The sequence below is a fragment of the Genypterus blacodes genome, unplaced genomic scaffold, assembly GCF_046128005.1.
Source record: "Genypterus blacodes isolate CSIRO-AG114 ecotype Tasmania unplaced genomic scaffold, CSIRO-AGI_Gbla_v1 ptg000058l_1, whole genome shotgun sequence".
Taxonomy (NCBI): domain Eukaryota; kingdom Metazoa; phylum Chordata; class Actinopteri; order Ophidiiformes; family Ophidiidae; genus Genypterus; species Genypterus blacodes.
Window position 1 is genome coordinate 5181799 of NW_027466870.1, and position 25987 is coordinate 5207785.

The window sequence follows — 25987 nt, forward strand, 5'->3', positions numbered from 1 at the left end:
TAGACTCGATGGTGCGTTTAATTGCTGTTTGAAATGTCACCTTGTAAGAAGCTCCAGAAGTCAACTCCTGTCTAAAGAGGTGAATAAGAATAGGTTAGTCTGCTGTTGTTTGGTGTCAGACTAATGTTCCTTTATGAACATTGTGATGCATTTCCTTCAATAACACACACATCTCATCTTAATTTGGCAATAGGCCATCACAGAGTGCTTTGATTTCTAAAGCTGCTTTATGTAAATGTGACCTTGGGACTTGTTACAGCACATTTGCATTGAGTCGTGTGATTTAGTGAGTGAGCCTTTGTTTCTGAATTTGAAATACCAATCTAACTAAGTCAACTATGACATAATAAAGTGAATATTGCCGAGACAGCAAATATGACCTATGGCCTTACAAAGTTAAAATATACAAGAAGAGTGACCCTGACACACTTCCATCGGTCTTCCCTGCAGTTTATCACCATTATTTATTATATGCTGACTAGCTGACTGGATGGTCACATTACCAACTCACTTTATGAGCTGGCTCTGTAAATGGAACATCTACTAAACAGTGCATGGCTGCTGGTGTTGGAGATCATCATGCAGCCAAAACTTAACAATTACAAATGCCTATGAACGCGTACTGAAGCAAACTGCACGTTGTGTGTTAAAGTTCCTTGTTTTATAATCTGAGTTTCCGTATATGTGTAAATCGAATCACCCAGCTAAAAAAAAAGTCAGTCTGCCCACGGGAATCCAAAGCCTGTGGTCTGAGCTGGTGGGACGGCTTTATTTTTAACTATATGGGCGACAGTAGATATTATTAGAAATCCATACAGACCAGGCTGCATCCCGCACGCCATGTTTCTGTAACACAAGACAATCCTACACAATAAATAAACAAATAACGGGGGGGGGGGGTCAAAAACTCTCCTTATTTCGCTTTCTGTAACACTATCCAGATAAACATTCAACAATCTACACCCCGAGTCTGCGGTTGAGGAGGAAAGGTGGTCGGGGAGGACGCGTTGAAAGAGAAAACGAAACGTGAGAAGCGTTTACCACGCAGCAAGTGTAAAGTACGAGCTCACAAAAGAGGCATTGAAGGCAGCTGCTATCAAACATCTCGGCAGTGGGAGGATCCACGTGTTCACTAATCAGATGGAGCCAGTGCACCGAGTGAACCGGGGATCAGTGCCGCCAGAGCCGCGTCCCGCCGCAGGGCCATCATGTTTTGGCAGAAGCTGCTGGTGTATTTGTGGACAGCATGCATGTTGATGTATTTCATCCTCATGAGTGTGGGGTTGAGGATCCTGCACTCCATCTCGCCAAGCTTCACCAAGAAGCTCGTTCTCAAAATGGGCGAAACGGTCTCCATGACCCAGAACCCCAGATTCAAGTATGAAGACTGGGGTCTGACGTTTCAGTCGTTCGCCTTCATCAAAGCCGCCTGCTATCAGATGTGGCTGTCTGCCGGCCAGGATGCGTTCGTGGGTCGAGACGCCCCGGACACACCTGTGTTCACCATGGACGGGGAGAAGACAAGTATCTACAAGTTTGTGAAAGGTGGGGCCGATTGTGTTCAGGTAGGTTCCTCTGCTCTGCTTGATCTTAATGATCTGAGCCGTGTGTCCTCACAGACAGCAGACCGCTGGTGCTGAGCTTCGGAAGCTGCACCTGACCCCCGTTTCTGTACAAACTTGAGGAGTTCAAGGAACTCGTCAAGGACTTCAGGGATGTGGCGGACTTTCTGATGGTCTACGTGGATGAGGCGCATTCAAAAGGTGAGTGTGGTTATTAAGACCCCTACCAGCAGATGAGACCGTGCTTCAGAAGCTTGCAAAGCTAAATGACTTCAGATCAGAGCTCCATAATAAAATATACAAGATTAAAATGTGTCATAATATCTTACAAGATCAGATTTGGACCTTTTAAAGTGAATAAAATAGCCCAAATAGCCTCCACACAACTAGAACCGGGCATTAATATATGAAATGTACTTATTAATGTCATCTACATCTGCAGTCACCATCATACCTGTGTGTGTGTGTGTGTGTGTGTGTGTGTGTGTGTGTGTGTGTGTGTGTGTGTGTGTGTGTGTGTGTGTGTGTGTAACAATTTGCTGCATCATCAAATCTCACATTCTGCTCACCATTGGAAATAGTTTTTGTTATATTTTAACAGCTGATCCATTGCATAAACAAGCTAAACAGCTCTTATCTGACGGGACTCAAATCAGTCACTTCATGCCAGGGCAGTCTGTCATGTCTGTGTGTACTCAGCATTCAGCTGGCTGTGTTTCAATGGCAAAAGTTTCCCCGACAGCTGTCAAACATGGATTCAGTTTGTTGATCCCTCTGTGTCATTTGTGTCATTTCTTATAAAAACCTATTTCCTTCTCAGACGGTTGGGCTTTCACCAACAACATTGACATCCACCAGCACCAGAGCCTGAAGGACCGGCTGGCTGCAGCACAGATCCTGGTGGAGAAGGAGCCCCTGTGTCCGGTGGTGGTGGATGAAATGTCCAACCCCTCCGCCATCAAGTATGGAGCTCTACCCGACAGGTTCTATGTGCTGCAGGCCGGCAAAGTCATCTACAAGGTGAGACGAGCGCCGAGTCCGTAGACTTAGAGCCCAAGTCCACATACTGTTCCCCTGTGTTCCCCTTTCAGGCCATTACTTGGCGTCGGTCCTCTCACGCTATTGTGTGTAAAATGCCCTTTAAGACAAACGAGCGATGCAGGAATCCCTGGAATGCAGTCTCTCACTTACACCATGTCTGGAATGCAGAATGGAGCCTTAAGCAGACTAATTATTTATCGCAAATCCTACAAAAGTGTCCTTGATGTGTGCTCTGCATTTACTTCCATTTCAATAGGGAAAACAGTATGGAAACGAGCGTTGTTTCACGTTTCGGCTGTTATTAACACTCCTCTCTCCCTGTGTGGTCCTCAGGGGAAGATGGGGCCTTGGGGCTACATTCCGACCGAGGTGCGTTCAGTTTTGGAGAAGATGAAATAGAAACGGAATTTGCGCGTCTACTTCTGCGCAATCCCGAAGGAGCCCTGAGCCCGGCCGCACCTCTCTGTGTTTCTGAGTGAAGGCTGCAGATTAAACCCGATGGCCTCTGCAGCCTGATAGAGAGAAACGCAGCGAGCTCGTCCACTCAGGGTTTCGTGTTCGGCCCCGAGACAGAATGTGCACAAGATGTTTTTGTTAAGTCTTTAGCGCTTTTGTCATCTAAATTGGTCTAAATTCTGTCTTTAAAAGATGGAAGTGTGTGTGAAAGCCTTATTTTCTCCCTTGTAAAGTCTCTGGTAACATTAAGCCGTCCTCTAAGTCCTCCCAAACCCTTTATTCATCCCCGCTATTTCCCATTGTCTGTGAATGCTCCTTGTAATTTCACACAAGACTGCTTTTTACATGACGATTCCAGTGTAAACCGCTGGTAACTGTAATCTGATGACTTAAAAAGGAGGCACTTACCTTAATTACATAGGAGCATTGTTTGACATTTTGTTTTGTACAATAAGCATGTGTTGTGTAATAGTTTGCATGTCCTCCTTTGTATTCCTATGTGAGTATACATTTTGCCTTTGTTCTGTATAATCACAAGTGTGTATGCAGATCTAGTGTCTGTCCTGGGATTAATATACGCCCGACTGACTTTCTTTGAAATTGATGTTATTGACGAATAAACACCTCACCATGCAGTGTTAATAAAGTGTGAATTAAAAACTTCCTGGATTCTCACCACAGTGCGATGTGTTGTTCTCTGGGCCGGGGCTCAGTCTGACTGATCCTGCAAACAAGCACACACACACACACACACACACATGCAGGTGAAAACACAACCAGTTTGATGAAGGTAACAATATAGATTTGCATTATTTATAATATACGACTCTAACCTGAGAAAGAAGACCCTCTGCATCACCTCACACACACACACACACACACACATGCATGCATGCATTCTGTTCATCCTGGTTAGACGATGATTCAATAGTCTTATGAGCCATCAGTTTTTTTCCTGTGTAAAGTAAATAGCGTTTCAGTTCAGCGTCTTTGCTTGACAGAGTATAATGACAGAACAAAACCACAAGCAAAGCCAGGGGTCTTAATGTTTAACTGATGGTTCTTCACAGATGAAGATGGCTGTGGGGCCTGAATGCTGACGCACACAGCAGTCTTCCTCCACATGGGAATCCACTGTTGTTTGCTGTACTGTCTGCAAGTGATAAATGGAAAACGTATGTGTGTGTTGTGCAAGTTCCCCTAATCCTACCCAAACACATAGATACATGGGATTCCAGGAATATGGCATTTATGGCCTGATGCGAGTTAATACTTAACTACCTGAGCCCGGTGCTTTGTGTCTAATGTGGTGAGCAGAGCTGTGGCCTTTCGAGGAGTGGGGATGTCTGATGAAAGCCAATAGGAGTGGGGAAGGAGTAGAAAATAGCGTGTCATGATCGTAGTAATTGAAAAAATATGGCAGGAAAGAGGCAGAGGTTGAAAATTTCCTTCATGTAAAAATGAATTAATTACAACTGCAAACCTGCGCTCCAACCAAACGACCTGTTCACACGCTCACTGTGTGTTAATATGTCCAGTAGTGCGTTTCATGATCCCAGCTAAAGCACGGTGTCAGCGCTAATGTTGGCTATTACTTGTGATTTGCGTAAGAATGACTTGTAAACTCTGTAGAGAAAGTCATCCAAGCCACAAATGAGCAAAGTCAATGACCTCGGAGAAAGAAATCAAACAGAATCCAAAAGTGCAGGATCATGACTCATGGCAAGTCTACTGTTAGACGACAACGGTCAACAAAACAGTTTGGTGCTGCCGCCGCCGCTTTCATAACATTAACTGAGTGGCCCTGAGGTTGGAGGGGACGTTTGGCTCCCGCCCAGCGAGTCCACATCCTGTGGAGCGCGGCCAGCGGCTTGGCCTCGTTTCCTATCAGGCAGGAATCGACGGCCCCTCACATTTCCCCCGCCATAGATTGTGTAAGATTCAAATCTGCTCGCAAACAAAAAAGATCCTGAGCGCTGGTGTACCATATGTTCCATTGCTTAGGGAGTGTAAATAATGTGTCTGGGCCATAGGTCTCTGCAGAGCACAAGCGTCCACCAGAGGTCAGTGTGAAGCCATGTACCTCCAAGCAGCAGAGCACAGATCTACAGGCTGCAGAGGGAACGTGACAGTACCTTACTTTCTTTCATAGAATTTGCTTAAATCCCCATTTCCTTCCGTCAGAAATCCATAGTCCTTTGGGAAATATAGTGCGTCTCTGTAGCGCCCCCTAGTGATGGAATCTGACTAAAGAATAAACTTTGATCCCCACCAAAAATACCAACATTTACCACAAAAGGATGTCAATCATGTCTGATGTTGAGGCTTTGTAGAGGCAGGAAGGACATCAACAGTCTGATGAAGCTGGTGTGTGTGTGTGTGTGTGTTGTTAGGAGTACAGTAACCTGAAGTCTCCAAATGTGCCCAACTCCACACTTTCATTAGGAAATGTGCTCAAATTCATAACAAAAAAAGAAAGCCACACAATTTCTTAAGTTATTGTAAAATTATATTAACAAGCAATCTTTCCTCAATTTGAAATAAAAAAATATCAGCAAATAAAGGCAACATAGGACAGATGTGTAATAATGCGTAATGTTCACAGGAAGGTTTTTTTTTATCACATTTACAAGACCGCTGCTAAGTTTATAATGATGCCTACTAGAATCAGTTTAGAAAGCTTTGACTAACTGAATAACTGGGGCAATATACGTAGTCAAAGATTGTATCAAAATATAAAAAAATGGTTTGGGTGGACAAGAGGGCCGGGGGGGTCAAAGGGGGCGGGGCGGGGGGGCGACCGGTGGGGACAGGAGGGAGGTATGAAGAACCAAAAAGGCGTGATGAGAGATGACGATGGGCGAGCTCGTTCGTGGCCGTGTCGTCAGAATCAACCAAACTGGAAACACACAGAAGGCTAGGATGAGGAGGCGCACAGAGTGTTAAGCACAGGCAGGAGAAAAAGAGATATACACCACATTTTAAAGCAGGTGTCCACAGAGAGAAGAAGAGCAGCACTAGGTAGTATGTTGTACACAGATTCTCAGCATTCATGCACTCACATCTTACGCCAAAAAGAGTTTGGTTTCCCTCGACAGAACACAAACAGAAGTCTGCCCGTCTGTCTGAAATGAACGAAACAGCAAAAGAGTGCAGAATCGCATCGCTGTCTATAATCAGAGACAGGAATCCATCGATTGGGATCAATTTGGACGTTTTTAAAAACCATCTGAGCACTGACATACTATGAAAGCTCGCCGCCGCCGCCATCCAGGCCCGATTCTTTCAAAACTCGTCCCCCCGTAAAAAACCTCTTCATAATAGCGAGGCGGGCGATGGGGGGGGAGGAGGAATATTACACGATTCATTACGGTGGCCGCTTTAGTAAAAGGCAAAGTCTGAGTCCTATGTCGGCTGACGTTTAGTGACGCAGTATGCATGGCGATAAGTAAAATGACAGAGAGACAAAGACTTTCCAAGCTCACGATGCATATGCACACTCTCCAGTGTTTTAAGGGACAAAAAAAGCGGAGACATTTTTTCCGGCACATCTTGCACCACAAAGCAATAATTAAAAAGTACAAGAGGTAAACTTCAACCATTTTTTTTCTCTTCGCTCTAGGGTGGAGGGGGTTTAGGGGAGAGGGGAGAGGGGGAGAGGGGGACGCTGCAAAGAACGTAAAACGTGTCATGTATGCATTTCAGTAGCTGGTTTCGTCACGCTTGGGGCGGTGATGAATGGAGAAATCGTCCTTCATTTTTTGGAGCAAGGAGCAGTCGTCGCCAGCCGTTTAGATTTCCTCTCTCCGATCAGCATTCTGGCGTTAGTGTGGAACCAAAGTGGCGCCTGTCCCTGATTCGGTGCTGATGTGTTTGGCCGTGTCCTATAGTGAGTTCAGATCCTCGGAATGATGGCAAATAATGTCGGGTGGGCGGAGGGGAGGAGGGGGTCACACACTCATCGTCATGGTCGGGGAGTACTGTGGAGGCACAGAGGAGAGCCAGTTAAAACACACACACACACACACACACACACATTCACTGTTTGGTCACATATGTGCTACCTCGCTCTTCACCAAAGCTCTATTACATTCAGCTATAGTCTTCTTCGAGCTGAAGAGGGGCATTGTCACGGACGGGGGAGACTTACGTTCTCGCTCTGAAAGGAGTGGAGGAAGTTTCCACTCAGCTCCCCATCATCCCTTGGGGTCCCAGGAGGATTGCTAATGCCACTTAAATTGTTTGGAGAATTCTGTAAGGAAACAGTGAAACATTGTGTTTGTCAGGATCTAACCTCTCATTTTCTCCAGCGTTGTGGTGGAGACGCACACACACACACACGCTCCCATAGTTGGGTTACTCACCTTGTTCATTCCATCCATATCACCAGAGCCTGCCAACCAAACCACAGGACACACAATGAATCCTTATGTTCCCTTTTTAAACAGTTCACAACCAAAATATCATCCTAAACCCTTCCATGTGCAGGAATGCAACCCAAACAATTCTCTGTTGTGTCGGCATGTGTGTGTGTGTGTGTTTGTTACCTAGTGATCCATTCATGTGATGCGGTTCCATCCCAGCCATGGCTCCCAGAGGTCCATCAGAGCCGGGGCCCATAGGGAACTGAGAGGGGAACAAGAGGCCAAAGGCTCACAAACAAGCACAGAGGGCAGGTTTGGAAGAGAAATGCTTTTATTTAATAGAGACACCGCCCATTTTATAGGTCAGATGTATGTCAATGTCCTGTTGGTGCAGAAGACTAAAGACTACATGACTGAAAACTTAACCCACGTCTAGTCAGGTTCATTGAAGTCAGTATAAAGGTTTAGGATGGGTTCCAGGTTTAGTCCATGTCCAAAATCTGTGAATCTGTTCAGCTGTGATCTGCTAGCAGTGGCAGCATACAGAGTGAGGTCATAGGGGAAGAGAGGAAGAGAGGAAGTGGTCGTACTTACATTATTTCGGTTGGCAGGTCCAGTGTTTATCATGGTGTACAAATTGTCACCAGAATTGTTTGAGTCTGTAAAAGGAGAAATGATACTCAGTGAGTATTGGGTGGAGCATGAGAGCGTTGTTATGAACAGCTGAGGTCAGGGACGAACAAACCTGCAGGACTTGGCATGATGGGAGTTCCTGGTGGCCCCCCTCCTCCAGATGCCCCCTTTGGAGAAACGGTCAGAAAAAATAAAAACATATTAGATATCCACTCTGGATTAATGTCCTTCTACATGCTGTGTTAGCGTGTGATGATCTCTGTTAGCGTGTGATGAGCTCTGTAAGCGTGCTCAGGATGTGTGCTCACCCCGTATGCACCAGGAGAGGGCGATGAGTAAGGCATCTGGAACCAAAAACAGAAACGTTACAGAACAGAAATGGGAATGCAGGCCCTCTCCTTCCCTCAGCATGTCATCATTCATCATTCGATCATCCTAATAGCATTATGGACATCTGTCTAACTGCCCGCAGAAACCCTGAGACATAATACTGCAATTACATCCTAGACTAGAACCTTTAACACATTAGACCTCCCCAGATCTGACTGAGAACAGATTTAACTGCAATCTGAACCAGGACAGCTGTGTGTGTGTGTGTGTGTGTGTGTGTGTGTGTGTGTGTGTGTGTGTGTGTGTGTGTGTGTGTGTGTGTGTGTGTGTGTGTGTGTGTGTGTGTGTGTGTGTGTGTGTGTTACTCACAGAGTTGGCATTGTTAGGGTTGGGCCATGGCCTTCCAGTCCCTGGGCCCCTAGGCGGAAAGAAATAGAAATATTAGATACTCTGTACTATGGTCCAAAGAGTATATATTATATATCATATTTATAAATGAACTCAAGCCTCACATATTCACTCCTGGCATACCAGGACCCATGCTGTTGTGTGGAGGCCTCATCCCACCACCAAAGTTCTGAGAAGGAAACCAAAGATCCACATGAACCATAGATCATAACAACAATATGATGACACAATTCACTGCCTTCTGAGCCAACAGGGGGCGTGTGACATCTAAATGAGGGGTGTAGCATTTATACAACCATGACAACAAGTTCATATCTAGTAGTAATCAGTAGCTAAGGCATCATGAAGGCAGAGGTGAGACCCGGTGTAGTGCAGGAGAGCAGCAGCCTACCTGAGGGCCCGGCCCCATGGGCCCCATGCCCCGAGGGCCACTCATTCTCTGCATCGGCCCCAAGTTTGGATGGCCTGGAGAGAAAACAAGTATGTGTGTGTTAAACAAGAGAGGAAATCAGTTCTTTACACTGCAGGCATGTTCATGGTTGATCCCCACCTTGTGGCCGTATGGGGTCCATGTTGGGCAGCATGGGATGAGGACCTGGACCTCCACCTGGTGGCTGGAGGGGATAACACACAGAGCAAGGACCAATGAGACGGCTGCTTAATAGGTGTAGGTTAAATATGCATCAGTGGGCGTGTGTGTGCGTCCTACCTGACTAGCCATCCTGATGGGGGGACCTCTGGGGCCACCAGCAAAGCGAGGTGACATGAAGGACTACAACAGACACAACACAGCTCCATTACATGTCAATACAGGGCTGAACACACAACCTAACCTCTACCTAAAGTCTCATGGCTCAGAATGCCCGCAGCTGCATAAAGCGTTAAGCTGAGACGAATGCCAAAGCATGAAGCATCAGCTCTGAGAACCAGCATTCCCAAATGACAGCAGACAGCAAAACAGAAAGACAGAGCTAAAGCGTGACAGAGGGAGAGGGAGCATTACCTGACTGTGAGGTCCCATCATACTGTTAGGGGGAGGAGGCTGAGGGTGAGGAGAGCCCTGGGGACCCGGAGGACCCTGTGGCATCGCACAACATGAAGAGGCAAGGAGGGAGGGAGGGGGGAGGGTGAGAGAGAGAGAGAGAGAAGAGAGGGAGAGAGAAGAGAGAGAGATGAGTGACAAAGGGGTAAAGAGAGAAGCGGGGTTACTGCAGGGCAGAGGACAGTTGGAATGTGCGAGGACAAAAGTGTGGCGCAAAAAAAATGGAAAATATGTAGAAAACAAGATGAACACTTTATGTAAAGATGGAGTTAAGCAGAAGATGGAGCAGAGAGAGGCAAGCAAGTGGCACAGCCTCGACTGTGAGAGGAGGAGGAGACGGATGAAGAGGATGTGTGCTCTTCTGCCTGTCAGTCAAGGCATTAAGAAGCCTGTCGTGGCATGCAGCATGTCATCACTGCTAATTTCCCTGAATTAAAACCATCAATTAAGCTCTATGCAATTAACTTTATAACAACACTAAACACAGCACTCTGTCGCTAATGCTGCTGATCTGACACAGAGAGAGAGAGAGAGAGAGAGAGAGAGAGCGAGAGCGAGAGAGAGAGAGGGCTCTAATTGAGCCTCCTCCAATGGATCCTGCTATACAAAGTGTGAGTGTGTGTGCGTGTGTGTGCTCGTAGATCAGCCAGAAAGAGAAGGAAATTCTTTCAATGTCAAAGTAGCTCTCCTGATATTAACATGATCATGTAAAGAGCTGGAGCTTTGGGGCTTCCAGCTCATAATGAGATGATGGATTGTGCTGTTTAGTCTGGGGGAGGGGCGGAGCAACGCTGCAATCCTATGTCACCTCTCACAGGCAGGCGGTCCCACACACACACACACACACACACACACACACACACATACGGCTGCCAAGAGTTTATCCTCCTGAGATATTGATTTACAGTAGGTGCTGCACCTTTCGATTTCTCCATTAGGGAAAATGGCCGGGCCACGCCTGCCTGCTTACAGCACTGGAGGGAAGCAGGCAGGCAGGCAAGCAGGCAGGCAGACAGGACGACTAGGATGTTTACTACAAACTCACTGAGCAGAGAGAGCACAGCTAAAATAGCCATGGACGCTGATGGGAGACACCGAGATACAAATGCTCACAGGCATTTCACTACAACGCAGCTTAGAATGTGAGGAATAAGCCTGCAGCTGAAAAGGCAATAGCTTCCTTATTTTAGAATATAAATTCATCTGTGACAGTGTTTGGTTCATTCATGGTTGAAGGCATTAATCGAGAAGAAACCCCAAAAGCTTCTAAACTATGAGGACCTGCTTTTATGGACTTATGGTCAACATAGCTAACATGATGACAGCATTCTGAGCTTGTGTTTCTTGTCTCTGGACACTTTAAAGGCTCCAGTGTGTCTCCAGCTCAGTCATCACTGAGCCACAGGACACTACAGGCTCTGCACACCCACACAGGTTTCGTCAGATATTCTGTCCAATTAGAACTCCTCTGAGGTGACGATGAGAGATTGGTGACAAAAAAGGAATCATACATTTGGAAGCTCTGGTCTAAAGTCTCTCCAAAGAAGGTGCAGAGGAGCAAAATGAACCCTCAGTGACTCATCCACCAACCAAACACAGACACGGAGCAAAGCTGGACTTAGTCACACATTAGGTGGAGTCTGAGTTCTGTTATCTACTGAAGACACCAACAGTGTGGTGAAGGACTGACCTGGAAAAAGCCGGGTGGCATGGGTCCTCCTGGCATCCCCTCACCGGGGGGCATGCCTCCCATCACAGGACTCGGGGCCGCTGCTGCACTCTGAAAGGGAAAACCAGAAGAGATGCTGACGTTAGAACCTCCAGCTGTACAGTTTAGGGGAATATTCTCCATCTTTTAACACCAAACCACTTCAATCTCAGTAAATCTCTGAACATTTTAACAGTAAAGGATGTGAGATCATCTTCATCAGGATAGAGAAACTGATTCAGAGTGGGTGGTCGCTGGCAGTACAGCTCCCATCATGAGTCACAGTGGTTAGAAAGATATCTATGTGTTAAAAACAAAACATTACATGACAAGATTGGTCTCATTGTGAAGAAAACATCTTAATGATGAACACAAGCCTCCATATTCCACAATCTAATGAAAAGGACACACTTATATTCTGCACCGATCCACAGCCGTCCTAAACTGTTACAATTGATCACAATGAAAATCTGCAAATGCCCACAAGAACCTGAGTCAGAACAACATGATAACGTTTATAAAGGGAAGACTCCAACGCCCCTTCATGGTTGAATGTGCATCGATAACCAGCTGACTAACACTTTCACATCATGACAGATTTACAGCAAAGGGAGGAGGACATCTGAGGACAACATTACTGAGCCGTCCCAGTCCTGCTGATCCAGGATCCAGTGGCTCAGATAAGCATCGGTGGGATTGCCTGAGTCAGTGGCTCCAGAGTGCCGGAGCACAGCAGGGGGCTCGCTGGGCCGATTTCCTGCTCAAACCGCAGGCCTAATTCACTAATGTGCCATTTGCTCCGGTCACACGCGCATAATTGACTAACGTTTCTCTTCCCTGTAGCTGAAGCCATCTGAGACGAGCTAATGTCTACGGAGCTTCCAAAGATACAAGAGAGGAACAAGCGGAGCTCCCCGAGGCCTCCGCCCCCTTTATTAATGGAGGCTCAATCACAGGTTGGTGTGTGTATGTGTGTGCAAACCAGCCATGAGGAAACACACAAGAGGATCACTTCAAGCACGGATGGGCCAGTACTACAGATACACACACACACACTCTCTGGTCAGCAGCCAACACACTCCCTGGTACTGACTGCACCTTGCCTAATTATATCTGCTCAGGCAGCCTCTGCAGGGCCGCTGTGAAATGTCTCAGGAAGGAGAGAAGTGAGGCCAGAGGGCTCAAGAAGTCACATCTCACCACGCACAACCACCACCGGGACAGGGAGACAGCAGGTTAGAGTGAAGTCATAGCACCGTGTAAGAAATCACAAAAATGCACAAGAAGTGGCCGGAAGACTCCAACGTTTCAGATCTCAGAGGCTCCTGAAGTGAAACATGGCTGAGATCTGAGCGATGCCTTCAAGTACACTCAAGCAGAGCAAATGGGATGGAATTTTACTACACTTTAAGATGCTTATGTATACAAAATGTGTGTTTTTCTTTGGATTAACTGGAAAATTTACAAGTAGATACAAGGAAGAATTCCTCCAGAAGCATAAATTGTGTCCAGGTTTATGGATGAAAGATTTGTTGGCAAATTCCCAACAGGGGACAGACAGTGTTCAAAAATCCAATATTCAATTCAGATCTGTGTGTATATGCTCATGTTACTGATCACATCTCTACAAAGAGTCCAGCTATAGAGACACTTCTGGGCTGCCTTTACAAAAACATGACCTCCACTCCAACTCTTTACATTACTGTAAATTAGGAAATGACTTGCTTAATAAAATAACAGCCGAGTTCCCCCTTCTGCAAAAACACACACACACACACAGCTGTACATCAGCTGCACCCCGGCTCCACTGTCACACACCTGAAGCGCATCTGTCTGGGAATGTGATGGGTGGATAAAGTCGTACATCATTTCTTTAAATTGCCTCATAATAAGCAGTTGTCAGGGGGAGATTTCTTCAATGATTGATGATGACTTTAGCTAATTGGGATGATTCTCAACGTCGTTCTTTACGTTTAGCCTACATGTGAGCTTCATATACGTGCAGAAATTATCCAACTGATGAACATTTAGAAAGACTTTAACACGTTTTCCCTGAGTTAAACTAGTAAACAGTGCTTGAGCAATGCCAGATTACGCCTTCTATTAATTCAGGCATGTAAACATTGGACGTCCTCAGCTGGACACACACACACACACACACACACACACACACACACACACACACACACACACACACACACACACACACACACACACACACACACACACACACACACACACACACACACACACACACACACACACACACACACACACACACACACACACACACACACACACACACACACACACACACACACACAAATGTAAACCAAACTATTTCACCAGTCTCCATCAGCTCCTCTGAGCTCATGCACACACACTTTGCCAGCCTAGGACTCAACGTGCATGGCAGGTTCCCAGGCATGTTGTGTTTGATCCTTATCCTGTCCCTGTAGAGCTCACAGCTGTGATCGCTGGACTGTCCCGAGCAGAGCCACGCTGCCTGCAGAGCCAGGGAGCCATTTTGCTTCACACACTCTCTCTCTCTCTCTCTCTCTCTCTCTGGTACAGGAAAGGGGCAGATGTCTCAGTCCGGCCCCGGGGCTATTCAGGCTCTCGACTGGGGCCTACCTTGCGAGTTCCCCTGAGACCTGCTTGAAGACAGACTACACAACCCCCACACCCACTCACAGAGTGTGTACATGTGTGTTTGCTTAAGAGGACCCAAGCGCTCCCAGCCAACCAAAGTCTGTGTTGAATCCCTGAATTGCCAAAGGAGGTTACAAAAGGCCAGAGTGGCAGCGGATGTGCTTGCTCTATAGAAAAACAAAGAGGGGGAGAGGGAAATACATCTGTGTGTGTGTGTGTGTGTGTGACAGAGGTAACCATGAAAAAGCAAAAGGTAGAGACTGAATGACACAAATAAAAGAGGAAAAAAAAAATATAGACGTGTCTAGAGGAGAGGGGCAGTGATGGAGGGGGGGCAGGGCCGCAGCTAAGACCACCCAGCCGCCGGCTCCTGACCTCGCCTGCTCCTCACAGCCTCGCTTCTTCAACATGGAACCAATGTTCAGAGGAAAGCAGCCCCTGTGTTTAGCTTGTAAATGTTTAACCATCAATCAACATCATAAAACCCACTTTGGATACTGACTATCCCCCCCCCCTCCTCCTCCTCCTCCCCCCTCACCACCCCTCACCCTCGTTACTTCTAGCGAGGCTCTTCCTCCTCTCCCCCCCTCTTACTCCCTCGGCTGCTCCTCCCTGGATGCTGGGCATATGCCACAGCGCTGCCACTCCCCTTTCCTTTTTCCAATCTGCCCTCAGCTCCGTGACAGCCATCAATCAACTGCCGACGCCATAGCGACAGGGCCCCTTGGGAAGCGTTCGTCAGGGCTGGCGTGAATACACCAGGGCTTTACGAGCGCTGCTGGCTAGCGGGAGCAGCCGCCACCTCCCCCACGCCAAGACAAAGGCTACAGGGCCTAAGGACCAGTACTGTCCACACGCTTGCTCTCCTGACCTCCCCACACATCCACACACACACACACGAACACACAGAGAACCAACACCAGAGTGAAGAAGAACCACGACACGATGGGCAAAGCCAAGCGCACAGAAACTCTGAAAACCCCAAACAATAACACGCTGGTGTTCCTTCCTCTCCTCTGCTTCATGCTTGCCGTTATCAAAATGGAATCAGCCAAACAAGCACAGCAACCAACCTCACAGCTTATTTCATGTAATTTATTCTTTTTAAAAAAGCGATCCGCCGATGTTTCCCCTTGAAATATAATACAGTTCAGAAACATAATAACTGCGGCTTACTGAGGCGAGCTCTTCTTACACCTTTGCTTAAGAGACTGGGGCATAAAGACAACATGATCTGTATTCTGTGTTGATTTAGACTCAAAGCAGGATTTTATTATACTAAACAGATCAAGAATTCTGAAAGATGTGCCACATAGAGACGGTCAACAATACATGCATCTGCAACCTAAGCAAGCGACCGACGGCAATCAAAGGCATTGCAATCGATAAGTACAAACCGGGGTGAGTAAAGGGCCGGATCAGGAGAAACGCTCCTGCTTTGTCTGTGTGAGCCGGAATAATGAGGAATGTGGCTGCAGAAAGGGCAGAGCAGCGTTCTAGCCTCTCTTTCTCTCTCTCTCTCTCCTGGCTCGCAGGTCACCTGCCAGATCAGGAGGCCCGTTACCCTGACAACCCTATCTGCCAGGAGCAGGACCAACATCTCCATTTTAACCCCTTCCTGCCTCACACCTCGGCAACCAACCCACACACACACACCAAGCCGTGTAGCGTTGGCAGGATAGGATTCCTTATATGGGGGTATCTTTCTTTATTCATCTTTATCTGATATGACAAACTACAATCAGCAAAGGGTAGATGATTTTAATTAACTCCAGCAAGGTTATGCTTATCTAAGGAATATTTTCAGATAAAGCTTGAGAAACACAAGGATAGGAGCTGGTGGAGCCGCTAACAAGTAGATCATGGCTTTGTTTCTTTTTAAATGTTTTTTAATATCTCTCAGAGAGGCAGAATTATCACTGGAGTTTTACATCCGACGCAAATATTAAAGTGTTGTTTAAAGTGAAGTGAAACTCTACTGATTGATGTGCTCGTCCTGAGTGACAGCTGATGAGTTCAGCGACACAGACTGCTTCTATCCATTACATCACTGCATTGAAAGTTATATTATTCAACCTGTGCATCAAACCAGTGGGTCTGAGGGAAAACACAAATCAAGCTCAGTCTAATATTTTGACACAAACTCTCCCAAGCTCTATAAGAAGGAGGAGAGCATCCTGGCTGTAGCAGGGAGCCTGAGCTCGGTGTGTGTGAGTGTGTGGGGGGGAAAGCACTCGACAGGTCTGACTCAGGACACGCTGACATCAGCATCATTTTCCCACAAGCCCATAAAGCTCCTTGTTGGGTGCATCCTTCGCCCCACAGACGGGGCAAAGAGAAGCGACTTGTAAATTCAGGAGGAAAAAACCACAGAGCCAAAATTTTATTTCATAGTTAAATAAAGCCACAAAAAGGTGCCGGTGCTAAGTAAGGAGGCGGATTAATAAAACTAAGCAACACATTTTAAAGCTAAAACCAGACATTTATCATGATGGGAATGAATTATAAGAATAGCTGCAGCCAAAGAGGACAAACTAAACCAAACTATGGCAGCTGTGGAAGTGGAATGTGGGAGATTTTGTCTGGACTCGAGTGTTGACAAACAGAGATTACAAGCACTTTGCTCTGATAGCTCCAACATAACAGGATAACCCGAGTTGGAACCCCGTTATTGACACCACTTCTTAGCCTTAACAGCAGCCTGCTACCTCGTTCAATAGATGAGAAGGGAAACACATGCAACAGTTCCAGTATAAGCAGTACTCACGTAGTCATGGAAGGCTTTCGCTTCGCTGGAGTGATCACATGTCTCTCTCCTCTCTGGTGCGGCACAATACAAGTCCCAGAATACACTGTGGACAAGACGGGTCATGAAGCAAACACACAACCACACAAACAAACAAGCCATGGACACCTTCAGAGGAAGAAGAGAACATTGTCACCTACCACCACCAGGAATGTAGGAATCCAGGGGGTTCACCGAGTGTTATGTTCTTCTCCCATCGGATCTGTGAAAAGGAGGAATTCCACATTTGAGTGTGGGTCTCACTGATATACATCTAGTTATTTATTTCCAAACATTACTCTAGCTAATACCAGATATTATAATAGTGGTTATGAAAGCGGACCAAGACAATATGGAGGAACTTTTACCCCCAGAATCCCACTTACCTCTGATAAAAAGGTCTGTGCGGACTTCTGTGCTCCTATGTGTAACAAATACTCATAGACGTAAAGAGCCAACCTGTGTCGAGAACAGAAACGTGAATTAATTCAGACAGAAATCATTTTTAAACGGCTTAAACATCTACAGACACACAGAGTAGAGTCGGGCACAGGCCCTAGTGAACAATGGCTGCCAAACAGCCTCTGCCAAAAAATTAAATGGAGCTACATAAGCAACGTTTGAGCCGGAAAATATTCACTATAATGGCAAAATTAGTAGGAAAAGTGGCAGCAGGAGCAACAACGTGTTTTAGCGTGGAGTGGAGACGTAAAAACACGGTAAGAGCCCGGTGTGTTAGCTTAGGCTCAGTATCTGGCAGTGATGGGCTGAGGGACATAAAAACGGAGCGCAACAGAGAAAACAATGTACTGTGTGGCGGTGTTATTGTTTGCTGCTTCCCGTACTCTCGGCCCGAAAAAACAGCAAAATACGTCGAAGAAGCCCGTTTAAAAACAGCGATAAACTGCGGCCGGGGACGTGTAAATGCAGCCAAATGAGCCGAAAAGGCAGCAGAAACACACGGAGCCCGGGGGAGGAGGAATGGCGAGCAGACAAGGCGGTTCATTCAATTCCATTCTCGGTAGGAGGAAATCGCCTGCTAGCCTGTCCAGCGAACAACAGAGGAAACAACTTGCGAGGTATAAAATGCAACAATAGCGAACGTTTGCGGGCTTACTTTTCTCGGGCCTGGCCGTCGGAGGGCACCGGGGTACCTTTTCCTTTGGGGAACATGGTTTAGTGTGGGAGGACGCCCGCCTTCTCGCTCTTTTTTCGCTATTTCATCTGTCAGATCATCGCGACCCTCTCGCACTTCAACCGCACTCTTCCTCAACCGAGCCTGGTCCAGAGGGGGGAAGAGGCGGGGCCGGAGGCTGATTGATGTGTCTCTCGACCAATCAGCGCGCCCCGTTAGCTTTAAGGTCTGCCTTTTCGTGCTATTGCTTTTCTGTTTGACGTCTTGCGATATGAAGAATGTAAGATAATGTAATGGTGATGTTATTGTTGCTCTCTCTGGGTTTGTATTGATCCGTGTTTTATTTATATGGCTATTATTTATTGATTATCATGTGGTCCTTGTGAATTGTTTTCTTTTTGGTTGTCTGTTCGACTGTGTCTCATCCTATCGCTAATTTTGTCTTTATTATGTAAAGTAAATGTAAATAAAATGATTGCGTCCGTAGCGTTTCTTTTTTTAGATGATCTAAAACGCTTGATAATTAGTATTATCGTGTTAGTATCAGCTAAACCACATTTCTTTGCAATATGCTGTAATCTCTCACGTCTTTACAAAAGGCCTCCTCGGAAAATTATTTCCTCAATATTTTGACCAATAGACATAAGGTTACTGATAACTGTCATAAACTAAAAACGAAACCAGATTCGAGTAGAGCCAAGCAAACGACTTGGACGGAAATGATGTTGGTCCAATTCAACCGTGTCTTTACTTGATGGTATTTCCTGTAGAAATGCAGAAAATAATAAATAAAATGCAGAAAAATCTAAAATTTATGAAATTGGAAACACTCGAAGAACTGGATCTAGATTAATTTAAAACTACCTATTTTTATTTCGATGTAAATTTAAAAAATGATTTGAATTTAAGTTGAAATTGTCTAAAATACCGTAATCATATGTCGGAAATAATGCTACCATGTCTGCTCCAGCTTTCAAACGTTTTAATGAAAAAATATAAATAAAAAGTCAACAATAAGAAATGATACCAAATTGAATCTCAGTTCAAAACGAGACCAAATACAAGCACAACAACACAACACAACAAAGTGTCTGCCTCCTACAAACATGGAGTGAATGTCGCCTTGCAAGTTCCACCTTAAAAATGTCAACCTCAGTCTAACCACAGCGGGGGTGTGGGCTCCGTCTCTCTCTCACACACACACACAAACACACCCCCTCTCTTCTCCTTCTCTCTGAGCGTGCGTAAGTGTGTGTGTGCGCGCGTGTGTGTGGTGTTGTGTTTGGGAATGGGGAAATAGAGAGAATAATCCGGGCAAGGCAGCGCTTCTTCTCAGTCGGTGTTTAAGTGTTGTATCTGGTGTTTCCCGATACTTCATCTCGACTTCGTCTTCCACAGAAACTTTCGGAGTGGGTATGATCGTTACTTTGTGTTTTGCATCGTTTGTTTCATTTGACGTCGTGGCATTCGTGTAGCGATGTATGAACATGATCCAGTCTGAATTTCTCGTACTTTAGTAAAGGTTATAGCTGAACTTCAAGGTGACGGTGCGTCATTTTTGCGCAGTGTCCGTCAGTGACAGCTTAGAAGGCGTGCGGCCGGTCCATGCATGTGCGTCACATGTGTGTGTTCCATCTTGTCATACTATGCAGTAGTGCAGTTACAAGTTGCATCATTCCCATTTTGTGCACCTTAAATGTTACTGTTGTGTTGATTCTGACCTACTTTTCAAACACTAAAGCTCCTGTATGTAGGTGCGTCAACAAGTTACAAACGGTTGCTGCACTGATCCATGCAGGGTGATTAAACATGTGCACACAAAAACTCAAAACCTGATTAAGGTAGTCCAACTGGTTACTGTGTAAATAATACTATTTATCCATAAAGGGCAATTGTTTGACAGTTGGAGACCTCGCAGTCCATGGAAAGCATTTAGACAAAGACAAAACAATCACATGCATACTTACAATAATAAAGAACCATTACCAGAATTGACTGAGTTGTTATGCTCTTTCCTAGAAAGCTTGTTAGGAAAGAGCATAACAACACAGGTAGTTGGTGTCATAGGTAACCAGAAAATGAGGCATTAGGTTGTAACTGAAAAAAGCCATTGCGTATTTTGACCCGAAATGTTGAGCAACCTCTCAAATGGCAAACTGAGTTGTAGATTATTTATAGAACCTTAAATCCTCTCATGATGAAGCAATGATGCCGGCTTTAATGAACCACGCAACAATACAAATTCTCAACAAAATCCATTGTTAGATTACAATTTACACCTTCCTCTTAGTAAATCTGCTTAATATCACACTGGAATTGCAGTTTCTAATCTGCAACATTGAATGTTAACGCTGAAAGTCAAGCAACAGAGGGAAATGTTGTGTATCAGACAAACGAATGGTTCTAAGTGTCCTGGTTAACATGTTTTTTCTGTGTTCTCTTCAGTTCCGTTATGGCGTCAGAGGAGAAAGATGAAGCCGGTGTGCAGGATCCACTCTTCATACTGGAGTGTGGGGAAGTGTACAGGAACCCCACTGAAATTAAGATGAGTCAGATCGTGCTGCCCTGCCATTCTAATCACTGTGGGGAGCTGAGTGTTGGTCAGCTGCTCAAATGGATGGACTCCACAGCCTGCCTATCTGGTAATCAAGGATCAGACAGAATATCTCCCATGTTCAGTTCATCAGTAGCAGGAGAGCATGTCAGTGACCTGAGACAGCATACAGCAGGAATCAGTTGACCTCCAAGTTTACCTAAATATCTGTGTAATCTCTTCTCTCCTAGCTGAGAGACATGCAGGTGGTTCCTGTGTCACTGCCTCTGTGGATGACATCCATTTCGAACGCACCATAGGGTAAAGTATAAACCTCAGGCGTCTCTCCTTCTGATTTGAGACTTTCAGAGACAGACCAGCTTTCAATTTGTGACAAACAGGAGAAGTGAAATGGAACGTGTGAAATTCTCAACCTCTTTTCTCAGACAAAGGATTGCCAGAGATAGTGTGTTAAAAATAGACTACTGTAGGAGAAGATCTTCTGCTTTTGTTTTATGAAAATGTCTGTTATGCCATGTTTGAATAGATTCGTTGTCTCTTCCTGTTCCCCTATGAGAGAGTTGACAACTGGTGATCAAAGCTGTGTTGATGTAAACTGGACACAAAGTCACACCAAAGATACATTTAGATTCTGTTGATAGTATAATCACTGCTGAGGGTGAGCCATGTTGATAGTAAAGATAAGGATCCTTGTGTGTGTCTGCTTGCTGCAGGGTGGGGAAGGTCATCAATATCACAGCAAAGGTCAACAGAGCCTTCACATCCAGTATGGAGGTGGGTGGAGCTCCATTTTCAGTCCTAGTATTCATATTATCTGATAAGAAACTAAATGAATGTGGTGATTGTGTTCCATTCAGGTTGGAATATTGGTGACCTGTGAAGATCTCTACACGGGGAAGCTATGGCAAGTTTGCCATGCTTTTGCCTCCTTTGTTGCCAGACGCACTACAGCTGGGAAGGTTAGTGGCAAGAACCAATGTATGGACATAAAGGCATCACTGGCTTAGCACTGCCTCAATTAGTGTATTTGTGTACACAGGTACAGCTGAAGCAGGTGATTCCACATACACAAATGGAGCAGATGGAGTACAGCCTGGCAGCAGAGCGAAGACGGATGAGGCTGATCCATGCTGAGATCATTACAGACATACTGAGCAGCAGCACCGCTCAGCTGGGTAAAGGCTGCAGACATACGGCTCCATAAGACTTTACTTGGCCCAGCATATGGGCCGTTAAAAAGTCTGATTGATTGAAGTGCCTTGTTGTTGCGCTCGCACCAGGTGAATGCCAGGAGTATCAGGATGCTGTTCCATCTGAGCGCACACGAGTGGAGAGCGTGGAGCTGGTGTTACCACCGCATGCCAACCACCAAGTTAGCACCTTTGGGGGTCAGATCATGGCTTGGATGGAGAACGTGGCTACGATCGCAGCAAGGTTTGCGCCTAGTATTTACGTTTTGCACAAAAGAAGAATGATGGTAGACTAGAGTCCATTTGTATGGAAGCCAACAGTAAACAAGAGCAATAACACATATCCTCTTTTTTCTGTCTTCATCCAGCCGCTTGTGCAATTCTAGCCCAACCTTGAGATCCATTGATATGTTCCATTTTCGTGGGCCGTCTCACATTGGGGATCGTCTTGTACTCAAAGCCATTGTCAACAACTCCTTTAAGCACAGGTGAGTCTCCACAACTACAAGCTCACCACTTCATGATGTGTCATCTATCTTATCCTTTACATGCTGTCCCTACATGCATGTATGACCCTATACTGTGCCCCTGCAGCATGGAAGTGGGTGTGTGTGCTGAGGCCTACCAGGGTGGAGAGCCTCTGCGTCATATAAATAGTGCCTTTATGACTTTTGAGGCGCTGGACAGTGACGGAAAACCAAGAACACTGCCACGGATACGACCCGAGCCCGTGGTGAGTTCTCCAGCTGTCCCCAGGCTGTTTGTAGAGGCGTAGTAACAGAATGAATATCACACAATTGGCATCCTTGTATGAGTAATTGTGTTTTCCAATTTCTCAGGAAGGAAAGAGGCGTTATCAAGAAGCCATCGCCAGGAAGAAGATTCGCCTTGATAGGTTTGTATCTCCCAGAACGCCATCACGTTCGGCTGGAACCTGATGATGTTGGAACAAGCCGGAGTGATGTAACATTTACTTGACATTATATTGGTATCATCATGAAAAGCTGATCATCATACAGAGAATACAGAATGTGATACAAGGCTTAAACCATTTAGAAAGTTGTTCGGTAGCATGCTGTGCACTCCATTGTTCCCAGCACTCTGCAGCACATGACTTGGCAGAGCAGCTTGTCACAGCTGAGCAGATTTTGGTGCAGGCTCTGTCAGGAATAATGCCTTCATTGTTCAGCTGTAAAATACTCAGCCTCCAGTACATGGCTAGTACCACTACTTGTTAAAATGTGAGGGGAAATGTAAGAGTTCATATTGCTAAGCTTTGTATTCCTTAATGATTGCCCTTTATGTTGACAGGAAGTACATAATGTCTTGCAAACAAACAGAAGCCCCCCTGTCTGTACCTTGGGATCCTAGTAATCAGGTACTGCAGTTCATTTTGACAACAGAATTACACTCGGCTCATATCGGCTCATAAAGCCGGTCAGTAATAGATATTGTGGCTTTATTGGAGCTCATAATTTCAGACAGCCCTTGTTTTCCAGATGTACCTGAGCTACAACAATGTGTCGGCACTAAAACTGATGGATGCCAGAAACAGCTGGGTATTAACCTCTGAGAAGAATAAGGTCAGTGCTGCATGTAGGAGAGGACAGAGAATGAGTTATTCTTGAGAATGAAGCTTGACGAATAGTTACTTGTGACCTGATTCCATCATAAACACAATCATTCACCTCCAACTCTTACACAAACTCACCTCCTCTTTGTGGCTGCGCTCTCTTCCCAGGTCAGACTGTACATCCTGGAGGAGGACCAGGTGCTGTTCTTCAAGGTGGAGATGCACGTCAGTGTCCCAGCAGAGCAGACATTCCGCTTGCTGTCTGACCTGAGGAGGAGACGGGAGTGGGACCAGTATTATGAGTCAGTAACATTCATGTTTCGGGCATTTATCAGACATAATTCTCTGCATAAGTTGTAGCATTGTTCCTGGTTTTACTGCTGTGATTGACCTTGTTTGTTTCAAGATACTGACACTCATTTACAGACTTGATTGCTTTGAGTGTGTTTACACTTGAAGCTAAATTAATGATTTATCTTCAGTATCTGATTGTTATCACATGCTCATTGTTTTGCGGCATCTGTAGGGATTGTGAGGTGATCAACCAGGCGGATGATGATGACACCATCTATAGGGTCACAACACCATCTCTCAAAAAAGGGGGCAGAGGTCAAGACTTCATTCTGCTGGCATCCAGGAGGAAACCATGTGATCCCAGGTGAGGCTGCTTTTCCTTATTTCATATATGCAAAACCCCCTGTTTTGGCACTTGACTTCATCTCACTGGTTCCCCATATGTTTCTTAATTTCCTGTTTCACGTTGTATTTGGTCTACATTGCATTAGTCATGCCTCCTGTGAGTAAGGCCTCTTTCTTGACTTCTTCTCTTCTTTTGTCTCTCTCAGGGACCCGTATGTGATTGCTCTGCGTTCTGTCACTATGCCCACACACCCTCCCACTGAGGACTACAACAGGGGAGAGGTGCTCTGCGCTGGCTTTACGATCTGTGAAGAGAGCAGCACTGTCACTAAGGTGGGCCATGTAATTATTATGCATCAAACTGTTTTGTAAGAAATTCCAAATGACATTCCAAAATCTGCTAAGGCCCACCAGTACCAGTACCAAAACTGATTGGATCCCTAGACCATGTCCAACCTGGCCACCCTGTTTCATTGAAATCTACCAATACGTTTTTGCGATATCCTGCAATCAGACAAACAAACAGACACTGAAAACATAGCTCCCTTGTAGGTAATTACAAAGTGCAAATGTTTACTCTGCATATCTGACCCTCTCTTTTGTTTCGTTTCAGATCACCTACTACAACCAGGCCTCCCCGGGGGTCCTCCCCTATATCTCGACAGACATAGTGGGCCTCTCCTCTGGCTACTCCAGCTCTTTCTCTGCCTGCAGTGACTTTCTCGAGGCAAACAAGGCCAACCTGGCTGCTCTGTCCCCCTCTGCAGTGTGATACGACGGCACTCCCACAGCATAGACATAGGAAGCAATAATATCATCCCACTGTAGTGGAGTTGTTTTATCTGTGGTTTCTTTCAGCACATCACAGATTATTTTGGAAAGGTTTTCAATATGATCTTGGTACTTGTATGCTGTTTTTTTCTGTTTTTGTTTTTGTGGATTCACTCTTTGTAATTCTTTCTTGGACATTAAGCCTCTTAAAATGTATTACAACAGAGAAACGACTCATAATAACATCATGTGCAGTACAAATTCATAGGTAAGTGGTGGCATTGATACAGACATGTTAATAACACATCTTAACAGAAACTATCATGGGTGACATTGATCATGAGGTGTTTCTAGCAGTTTATTTTCTACCTCAAGCCAGGTTTTTGAACATGATCAGTGCTTTAAAATCAACGAGTCAACATGTACGGTATGTTTGGTTTAACGATGATGCCCTTTTATTTTGAAACTGGTGTATTTTTGTGTGAAGATCACTTGCACACTGTTTGCATTATATATTGACCTCCAGTGGCCATTCAGAAGATAAACAAAATAGACAAGCAGATGTTTGTTTGAGCATTTCTTCAGCGTTCACCTCTGCATTCCTAACAATCCTCAACCAGTCTTCATGTACAAAAATGACAAACAGCTTGTAGTTATTTTGCACTGTGGCTCCTGGTTTCAGGATTGTAACAGATGCAAGTCAGCAGGGGGGAATATTGGAATCTGAGTGAAACGCTCAGGACTTGGTTGGAGTCTCTTCTGGCTGTGCCTCCAGCCGGTATGATAGGATTTTGTGGAGCTTTAGCTTAGCTCATTTCCCAGGCTCTGTTTGTGCTTCACAGTCTTCCTGTTCCCAGCAGTGGTGGTTAAAGTACTGAAACAACAGAGAACGTGCAAATTGTTCTCTTGTTAAATTTGATTATTTCCCTCTGAAATGTAACAGACAAGATGTACAAGTCCTTAAAATTATGTTGTTTTTTTTAAATTCGCCTCTATTTGAGTTTGCAATCTGAGATAAAAGGACAAAACACAGACAGAATCAAGCTCTTCAGCGATTCTGTGTCCAAAGGAAGTGTGTGTTTTGGCCTGCAGCTCGTCTCTTGTTGCCAGTTTGCACGTCTCCTGCAGGTCAGTGTTCAGCATC

General features: G+C 45.5%; 3 protein-coding genes across 5 annotated transcripts; 2 read left to right on the forward strand and 1 right to left on the reverse strand.

The window, feature by feature from the left end:
* Positions 1–1123: 1123 nt before the first annotated feature.
* On the forward strand, positions 1124–3721 carry dio1 (iodothyronine deiodinase 1). The gene is made up of 4 exons (XM_076153525.1): positions 1124–1545; positions 1620–1763; positions 2383–2582; positions 2937–3721. The coding sequence occupies exons 1-4, from the start codon at positions 1209–1211 to the stop codon at positions 3000–3002; spliced, it is 747 nt and encodes a 248-aa protein (XP_076009640.1). The 5' UTR covers positions 1124–1208; the 3' UTR covers positions 3003–3721.
* Positions 3722–6289: 2568 nt separating this feature from the next.
* On the reverse strand, positions 6290–18279 carry ssbp3b (single stranded DNA binding protein 3b). 2 transcript variants are annotated; one of them, XM_076153219.1, is made up of 18 exons: positions 18099–18279; positions 17368–17440; positions 17143–17204; positions 16964–17048; positions 11527–11616; positions 9798–9872; positions 9504–9566; positions 9345–9408; positions 9186–9259; positions 8899–8963; positions 8756–8804; positions 8365–8400; positions 8169–8223; positions 8018–8082; positions 7607–7685; positions 7424–7452; positions 7210–7311; positions 6290–7039 (listed from the first exon to the last, which is right to left on the reverse strand). In XM_076153219.1, exons 1-18 carry the CDS (start codon positions 18152–18154, stop codon positions 7010–7012), a joined length of 1152 nt encoding a protein of 383 aa, XP_076009334.1. In that variant the 5' UTR covers positions 18155–18279; the 3' UTR covers positions 6290–7009. The 2 variants fall into 2 exon arrangements, with proteins under 2 accessions (XP_076009334.1, XP_076009335.1); XM_076153220.1 differs by lacking the exon at positions 9798–9872 and having other exon boundaries at positions 18099–18278.
* A 1045-nt stretch (positions 18280–19324) lies between these two features.
* On the forward strand, positions 19325–25403 carry acot11b (acyl-CoA thioesterase 11b). Of its 2 annotated transcripts, none has more exons than XM_076153351.1 (16): positions 19325–19529; positions 20562–20758; positions 20901–20970; positions 21384–21444; positions 21528–21629; positions 21710–21845; positions 21951–22104; positions 22229–22348; positions 22455–22593; positions 22700–22755; positions 23172–23238; positions 23360–23443; positions 23602–23735; positions 23960–24091; positions 24279–24405; positions 24686–25403. In XM_076153351.1, exons 2-16 carry the CDS (start codon positions 20569–20571, stop codon positions 24842–24844), a joined length of 1731 nt encoding a protein of 576 aa, XP_076009466.1. In that variant the 5' UTR covers positions 19325–19529; positions 20562–20568; the 3' UTR covers positions 24845–25403. The 2 variants fall into 2 exon arrangements, with proteins under 2 accessions (XP_076009466.1, XP_076009467.1); XM_076153352.1 differs by having other exon boundaries at positions 19325–19525.
* Positions 25404–25987: the final 584 nt, after the last annotated feature.

What these genes read in the sequence shown, in the direction of transcription:
- ssbp3b (XM_076153219.1), bottom strand. Translation starts at nt 18,154, where the DNA reads ATGTTCCCCAAAGGAAAAGGTACCCCGGTGCCCTCCGACGGCCAGGCC. An exon ending in GGACCCCATACGGCCACAAG is followed by an intron (nt 9,260 to 9,344) that starts GTGGGGATCAAC and finishes TTTTCTCTCCAG; the next exon opens with GCCATCCAAACTTGGGGCCG. An exon ending in ACCCTAACAATGCCAACTCT is followed by an intron (nt 8,401 to 8,755) that starts GTGAGTAACACA and finishes TTTTGGTTCCAG; the next exon opens with ATGCCTTACTCATCGCCCTC.
- acot11b (XM_076153351.1), top strand. Translation starts at nt 20,569, where the DNA reads ATGGCGTCAGAGGAGAAAGATGAAGCCGGTGTGCAGGATCCACTCTTC. An exon ending in CCTTCACATCCAGTATGGAG is followed by an intron (nt 21,445 to 21,527) that starts GTGGGTGGAGCT and finishes TGTTCCATTCAG; the next exon opens with GTTGGAATATTGGTGACCTG. An exon ending in AGGAAACCATGTGATCCCAG is followed by an intron (nt 24,092 to 24,278) that starts GTGAGGCTGCTT and finishes TGTCTCTCTCAG; the next exon opens with GGACCCGTATGTGATTGCTC.